This window comes from Ziziphus jujuba, chromosome 12 (assembly GCF_031755915.1).
Source record: "Ziziphus jujuba cultivar Dongzao chromosome 12, ASM3175591v1".
NCBI lineage: Eukaryota > Viridiplantae > Streptophyta > Magnoliopsida > Rosales > Rhamnaceae > Ziziphus > Ziziphus jujuba.
Genome location: NC_083390.1, coordinates 752,967 through 761,240, shown reverse-complemented (window position 1 = coordinate 761,240; position 8,274 = coordinate 752,967). Strand labels below are relative to the sequence as shown.

Here is an 8,274-nt window from a genome sequence, read left to right as displayed (position 1 = left end):
GTAATGGACTCAGAAGTAATTCTTGGTTTCGAAAGGAAGTTCGGGAAATGAAGAACCCAAGGGTTCTCCCAAATATTTACAGAATCTCCTATGCCCACTCTAAAACATAGACCTTCAACAAATAAAGGTTTAGTCTTCACGATTCCACTTCAGAACCAATAACAATCTTTTTTTTTCTTGCAATTCATGAAAGAAGAATGAGGAAAATATATATATATATATATATATAAATTGTGTTCCATTATTACCATCCTGTGTGAATAGAAGTATTTCTACCCAACCTGGAAATGATTGAGGGAATTCCTAGAAATGAACTCAAGACCTATCACACCCTAAGCAAGAATCATACCACCATGACAAATCCCTGGCTTCAAAAATTTTACCATTGAGCCGTCCTGCAAGACAAAAGTACATGGTTACAGACATCTTATGAAAGGAGAGAGAAAATAGTAAATACAACTAATTACTTTAAGCATATATATATATTGAAGACTATTATAAAGGTAGATAAATTTTATAGGGGGCTCACTTTCGATGATTGATCTTAAACTTTTGGGGGATCATGAAGAATATGCTTCCCCTACGAACAAAACAAAAAGTACATACCTTAGATGCGAAGGAAAACAAGTTTTCAAATTGATATATATATATGGACCATAAACATGAAGAATGTGCTTCCCTATAAACAAATAAAATAAAAATAAATTACATAACTTAGAAGCAAAGAAAAACCAGTTTTTCAAACTAAAAAAATAAATGTAAAAGATATATAAGATTCTAATCATTTTTTTAATATCAAAATTAATGTCAGAAGTTTCTTTTTTAGTTTTTGAATTGTATTAATAATTAAAATTTAAAATTATATTTTATTAATCATTGATCTTTCATTTTTTCTAAATAAAATTATAACATCTCATTAAAATTATATTTTATCTATTTTAAAATTTTAAATGATTATTCTAAACGATGTAATTTAAAAACTAATAAAAAATTAACTTTAAAAATGTTAAATTGTCCATATGAATATGATTTAAATAAAAGTGTCTATCTCTTACTAATTAATTAGAGATCGGTTCACCAAAATAAATAAATAATGGTATTGTAAAATAAATAAATAATGGTTTTACAATAATACATATATAAAAACGATTAGGTGGCATCAACACTGATGGATGAATCATGGTTTGGTTAATTAAATAATGAATTTGAAGCTCATATGAGAAGCGTATATTTGACGTTGAGCGAAACCAGTATATAAATACTGCAGGCCGCTAATAATGTGAAACGGCGATGCCCAGTAGAAGAAAATTGGATATCAAGACTGTTGGTACATAAAATATAGTATGGAGTTCATCAACAATAATACTACTAGTATTGTTTCAGTGTGTTTTGCTCAACCACATCAATATCATCATCATGCTTGTGCAGATTCAGATGAACAACCACCCAAACACAACAGCCCCTTCTACTTAACACCATGGGATCTTTATTTCATCAATTCCCAGAATCATACCCAGAAAGGCCTTCTCTTTGCCAAACCATGTGAATCCGATCAATTCATTATAGATTCCCTATTGGATAGGCTGAAGCACTCTCTTTCCCTGACTGTCACCCATTTCTATCCCCTTGCAGGACGAATTAGAACCATCCAACATGAAAATGAGAATGGGAATGAAAACCTTGTTTCGTATTATTCCTTCTACGTGGACTGCAAGGACAGCCCTGGAGTCAAATTCATCCATGCGACTTCAGATTTGACAATATCAGACATCATATCGGCGCCTGATGATATTGTTCCAAGATCTGCAATACGAAAGTTTTTCCACGACGACAGAGAACTTGTAGATCTCCATAAGAAGAGTTTGGTTACCATTACGGTAACTGAACTTGTGGATGGCGTCTTTATAGGCTGCTCCATGAACCATATCGTTGCCGATGGAAACTCTTTCTGTCATTTTTTCAATATGTGGTCCGAGATCTTTCAACAAGCACTACATCATCATCATCAACATCAACCAAGTACTGTTGATATTTCACGCCCACCTGTACTGAACCCCTGGTTTCCTGATGGTCAGGGACGACTTATAAAAGTCCCCTTCAATTATGAAAATCAAACCACGGCCTCCTCTAAATTGCCTGATCCATTAGTTAATTCTTCTCCCAATAAATACGGCGTCGTCATAACCAAAATCTTTTACTTTTCATCAGAAACTATATCAAAACTCAAAGCAAAAGCCAATGCAGAGTGTATCAATTGTAATTGTACCAACAACAACAACAACATCATCATCTCTTCCTTCCAGTCTCTGTCTGCATTTCTATGGAGGTCCATAACTCGGGCACGTAATCTACCGCCGCACCAAATAAACGTTTTCATGCTGCCGGTGAGTAACAGATCAAAACTAAACACCTCCTCTGTCTGAAGATTATTTCGGAAACTCGGTGGGCATAATTGTCGGATACGGGTACATATCTAAGAGTCGGATTTGTCATTTCTCAAAATTTAGGATACGGGGATAAGTATCCAAATGAATATAAAGCCATTGATTGAGAACTGTGTATTTTTATTGGAAAAATAAATATTACTAAAAATTGCTATGGAGATTTTAGAAAAAACAAAAAAGAAAAGAGTATTGATTGAGAACAGTGTATTTTTATTGGAAAAATCAAATGAATATAAAGCCATCAGCTCAAAAAACAGAGAGAAAGAGACGTTGCAGAGACGAAGAACAAGATCGGGCCCTTTCGCCTTCTATATTTTTATAATATAAAAATATTTTTTCTTTTATCTTTTGGATAAATTATTTAATAAAAAGCCTCTATTTTTTAGGTTGAAAAAGCATGCCACACTTAAATACCACGTCTTTTCCTAAGTACTAATGGATGACAATTGACAAGTGACAATATAATATTTTGGATAAATTATTTAATAAAAATACACTTTAAAATAAATCATTTTTCTTTCTTGCCATACTTAAATACCACGTCTTTTCCTAAGTGCTAATGGATGACAATTGACAAGTGACAATATAATATTTTGGATAAATTATTTAATAGAAATACACTTTAAAATAAATCATTTTTCTTTCTTCTCAAACCTTCTAAAATTACATTGGTAGCTGTATAAAGACAGATCCCTTTCCTGCCCGATACTTCTCTTTCCTATGCTTTTCTTCAATCCTTTCTTCTCTCTCATCTCTTTTCAGTTCCACCGGTAGGAATCTCTGTTCTCTCTCTTTATGCCAGCTGGATACTTTTTTTTTTATGTTTTTTTTTTCATCTCTTTCTTCTTTTTTCTTTCCTCTCTTTACAGATACTTTTCTCTCCATGGATGGATTCTTCAATTTTTCCATGGAAGCTCTGTAAATGGTGATTAAAGCTCTGTAAATGGTGAATAGCCGTACCCATTTTTCCCATAGTGTATCCGGAACGGATTCCACACCCGTATCTGTGTCGTGTCGTGTCGACACGGGTGCTTCGACGATTTTGAAGAGTCCGAGCATCACAGGTCAATTTTTAGAATTTTTATTACCAACAAACTAAAAGTCAATTTTAGAATTTCATATGCTTATGCAAATATGATCCGAACGGCCTTCAAAATATTCTGATTCTATGATCCAAGATCCATACCAGATGTTTTCTTTTGTCTTTTCCTCATGTGACTTGGGCAAGCAAAGCAGAATTTTGCTTGCGGGTTGGTACAGTCTCAAGGTAATCAACCTCATTTGGAGACAACTAGAGGAAGAGAAAGGTTGTTTGTGGTGGGTCTATGGAAGAGTAAAAGAATACAGGCCTAAGTTCTAAGACCACCTCTGGGAGATGACTATAGAAGAATATCATAGAACAGAGATTGTGGATCTTCGAGGTGCGTTTTGGGTTGGGTTTTGTTTTTTTTTTTTAGTAAATACCTTTTGGTTTGGGGTTGAATTGACCTGCGAAATGACTATGGAAGAAGAGATACTTTCAAGCTCTAGATCTAACTAACAATGGAAGAAGACACGAAGGAGGAGGATTTGGAAGCCAGGACCTCAATGACGATGAAGGAAAGTTGTTTTTACAACTCGCTTGTGCAAGGAAATTTTTTAAAGTTTCTCTTTCTCAAAATTCAAAAAAAATGGTGAGCTGCATAATTTAATATGACAAAGACACACGATAAATATTTCAACAGATGGCAATAAATTAGATGGAGGGGTACCGCAGGTACCACGGTGTGGAATGGACGCAAGTGTTATGTCTTAAAATATTGCTCAATAAAAGCAGGCAGTGGTGGTGCGGGAGGTCAGTTTCATAGTCGGTCACGTGAGATTGCCCGTATATAAGGAGAAAATCTTCTAATGATATTATTTAGCTTTCCTAACTACAAACTACAAGAGAGAGAGAGAGAGAGAGAGAGCAATGTCAAATTTGCAATCCGAACATACCTTTGATATGTATTTGAATACAGTTTCCAAACTTCGAAGAAAATGTATAAATTGTACAATGTATCTAAAGAGTGAAGAGAAAGAAAGAGAAAATTTGGAAAAAGCTTCTTAACACTCCATTTACTGACACAGTAGAGATATATGTCATACTTCCAAGAACTTTATTAAAAATTTGTGATGATTTAATCCTTAAAATTCACCTTGTAATGCTGCTGTGATGTGTTGCATAACTGGTGCAGAACCTGTTTTGCATGTTTTCAAGCTTCAGGAGGTCAAAACGATGCACTTCATTATTTTGGAAATAAGGAATGGCAAAATAGTCATTTTGCTTCTCATCTTAGGTAGAGTGACAACATTTCAAGGCAACATTTGTTATAGTTATATAGCTTTCTTCTTCACAAACAAAGGCAGAGAAAAAACTCAAAATTTCCAGAAAACTGCAGAAGGCGGGAAAGCTCTAAGAAATCTGTTTTCATTCCCTTGTGTTCTTTTTTGTGTGTAATTGATGTTCTTTGTCAGTTGTTTGTGAGTTTGGAAAAAAACACTGAGTGAAAAGGGTGTAACAGGGGCTTTGGGTTGTGAATATCTAAGTGATTTCATAGTTTAAGTTCTGTAGTTATTTTCTGTGATAGCAGCTACTCAATAAAATACCATAAGCTCTCACTGGAGTAACGAGGATGTAGGCTATCTTGGCCGAACCTCGATAACTCTTGTTGTTGTTTGTGTTACTTAGTTTTTCAGTTTTGCTCTCTAATTTTCCAACAGTGGTATCAGAGTTATTGGGTATTTCTAATTCTCGATGAGCTGGGTATTCTTCCTTTTAATTCTTGGTGAATTGGGCATTTTCCAATTCGTGGTGAACTGAGCATTTTTAGTTCCTCATGAGTTCTTGATTAAAAATCTTGGAAGAGAGATTTGGTTCTTGCTAATTCCAAGGATGTCTACAAAATTGGAGATCCAAGTCTTCAATGGTAAGGGAGACTTCTTGCTCTGGGGCAAGAAGATGAGGGCTGTGTTGGTCCAGATGAAGGTTGCGAAGGCAATTGATGGCTCATATAGAGCAGATGTCACCGAAGACAAGAAATTGGAGATTGATGAAATTGCAACGAGCTTGATCATCCCCCATATCTCTGCTAACGTGTTGAGGCAGGTTGATGATGTGAGTACTACTTCATAGATGTGGCAGAAACTTGAACACCTTTACTTGGTGAGATCTTTACCTAATAGAATTCTTTTATTAGAGCAATTTTTTGGTTTCAAAATGGATACCACTAAGGACTTAGATGCTAACCTTGATTCTTTTAATCGCTTAATACTGAGTCTTGCAAACTGTAATGTTGTTTTAGATGATGAATATCATGCTGTGATATTATTAAACTCCTTGCCTGAGACTTATAGAGAAGTGAAGAATGCCATTAAGCATGGCAGGGATTCTTTGTCCTTAGAAATAGTAGTGAGTGCCCTTAGGTCCCAAGACTTGGAATTGAAATTTGAGTCTAAAGGGGAAGGTCTTACAGTAAGGAGTAGAAACACCACACGAACCTGGGATCTAGGTGACCATAGGAGCAAATCTAGGGAGAATCCTAGATCTAAGTCTAGGACAAGAGTTAGGAGGTGTTATTACTATAAAAGAGAGGAACATTTTATTAAAAATTATTTTAAGAAAAGGAAAGATGAAAAAGAAAAAGGCCAAGAAATAGGTGACTTGGCAGTGGCTTATACTGGTTTGGAGCCTGCAGAGCTCTTGGTTATATCTTCCAGTCAAGACAAATCTGAATGGCTATTAGACTCATGTTGTTCCTTTCATATGTGTCCTGATTTAAGTTGTTTCTACTCTCATTCTAAGTGTGATGGTGGTCAAGTCCTTCTAGAAAACAACCGATCATGTCAAGTAGTTGGCATTGGAAATGTGTAACTACAACTATTAAATGGTACCATTAAGACTCTTACTTCAGTTAGACATGTCCTTGATTTGAAGAGGAATTTAATTTCTCTTGGCATGTTAGATAAATTAGGTTTCTCTTGTAAAACTGAAAATGGTTCTATGAAAGTGACTAAGGGTTCTTTTGTTGTTATGAAAGGTGTGAAAAAGAATGGTTTGTATGTATTGCTTGGTAAAACAGTTACTAATTCTAGTAATGCTTTTGTTAGTTCATTAATTGATAAAACTGTTTTGTGGCATAATAGATTGGGTCACATTAGTGAAAAAGGTTGGTACTACTTGAATAAACAGAATGTGTTTGGCAAGGACAAAATCAACAAGCTAGAATTTTGTGAAAATTGTATTTTGAGAAAACAACATAGGCTTAGCTTTAACTTAAGTACAAGTAGAGCTAAATCTATGTTAGAATATGTGCATGCTGATTTGTGGGGCCCTGCCAAGGTACAAAAACAAGTTAGTAATAGGTATTTTTTGTCAATAAGTGATGATTTTTCTCAAAAAGTTTGGGTTTACTTGCTGAAAACCAAAGATGAAGCATTTACTAAGTTTAAAGAATGGAAATTGCTTGTTGAAAATCAAACCAATAAACCTGTAAAAGCCTTGAGAACCGATAATGGTCTAGAATTTTGTAATAGAGAATTTGATAATTTCTGTAAGTCTCATGGTATACTAAGACATAGAACTGTTAAACACATACTACAACAAAATGGTGTGACTGAAAGGATGAATAGGACTTTGCTTGATAAGGTGAGATGTATGCTTGTTCCATCTGGTTTACCTAAATTATTTTGGGGTGAGACAGCTATGCATTTGGTAAATTTATCACCATCTACTGTTTTAAATTTTAAATCCCATGAACATGTGTGGCTTGATAAGAAGCCTGATTATAGCAAGCTTAGAAATTTTGGCTATGCTGGATATGTACATCAAGCAGAGGGAAAAATTGAACCTAGGAGTATAAAATGTGTTTTCTTAGGTTATCCTTCAGGTGTTAAGGGCTATAGACTCTGGGATAAAAAAAGTCAGGGTTATAAAGTCATTATAAGTAGAGATGTGATATTTAATGAAACTTCTATGCCTTGTAAAGTTACTAACAGTGCAGGAAATGAGATGAGTAACAAGTTGGAAACAAGGATTCTTGATTTACTTTCTGAGATGGAGAGTCAAGAAGATAAAAATCTAAATGATAAGCCATATGATGCCCTTGAACCTGCAAGTGTTGATGAACCAGAAAAGCATACACCTACCCAATCAGATGAAGAGTTAGAAAATGAACAACCAGAGCAGAAATCCTCAAGTCCATGACATAAAAATATAGCTTCACTAGGATACTTGCTGATCCGAGATAGAGCAAAAAAGCAAGTGAAGCCTAATAGGAAGTACAACTATGCAGGTTTCATAGCTTTTGCCTCAGTGGCATTTCAAGATCTTTTAGATAATGAGCCACGAACTTATTTGGAAGCTGTGAAATCAAAAGAAGCTGCACAATGGAAAGAAGCTATGGCTGAAGAAATGGAATCTTTACATAAAAAAGAGACTTGGGATTTGGTACCAGCTTCTAAAAATCAAAAGATTGTAGATTGTAAATGGATCTACAAAGTCAATGAAGGAATGATGAAATTTGAACCGATGCGATTTAAAGCCAGATTAGTGGCTAAGGGGTTTACTCAAGTTGAAGGCATAGACTACAATGAAATTTTCTCACCGGTTGTCAAGTATACAACCATAAGGGTCATGTTGGCTTTGGTAACTCAGTTTGATTGGGAGTTAGAATAGATAGATGTTAAGACTGCGTTTCTTCATGGAGAATTAGAAGAAACTATATACATGAGGTAGCCTGAAGGTTTTAAAATTAAGAAAAAGATGGAGATCTTGTGTGTTTGCTTAAGAAATCATTGTATGGACTTAAGT

At 34.8% G+C, this 8,274-nt stretch overlaps 1 protein-coding gene and 1 long non-coding RNA gene across 2 annotated transcripts in view; one reads left to right on the top strand and one right to left on the bottom strand.

The window, feature by feature from the left end:
- The first annotated feature begins 1,192 nt into the window (after positions 1-1,192).
- LOC125418614 (uncharacterized acetyltransferase At3g50280) lies at positions 1,193-2,670 on the top strand. Its single transcript, XM_048462611.2, has one exon. It carries the CDS (start codon positions 1,344-1,346, stop codon positions 2,421-2,423), a length of 1,080 nt encoding a protein of 359 aa, XP_048318568.2. The 5' UTR covers positions 1,193-1,343; the 3' UTR covers positions 2,424-2,670.
- Positions 2,671-3,882: 1,212 nt separating this feature from the next.
- LOC132800190 (uncharacterized) overlaps positions 3,883-8,274 on the bottom strand; it is an 83,107-nt gene continuing 78,715 nt past the window's right edge. The window contains exon 2 of the long non-coding RNA XR_009635041.1: positions 3,883-5,149. This is a non-coding gene — a long non-coding RNA (uncharacterized LOC132800190). The remainder of the gene's footprint in view (positions 5,150-8,274) is intronic.

Bases quoted from the DNA above. Each gene is read 5' to 3' on its own strand.
- LOC125418614 (XM_048462611.2), top strand. From the start codon at position 1,344: ATGGAGTTCATCAACAATAATACTACTAGTATTGTTTCAGTGTGTTTT.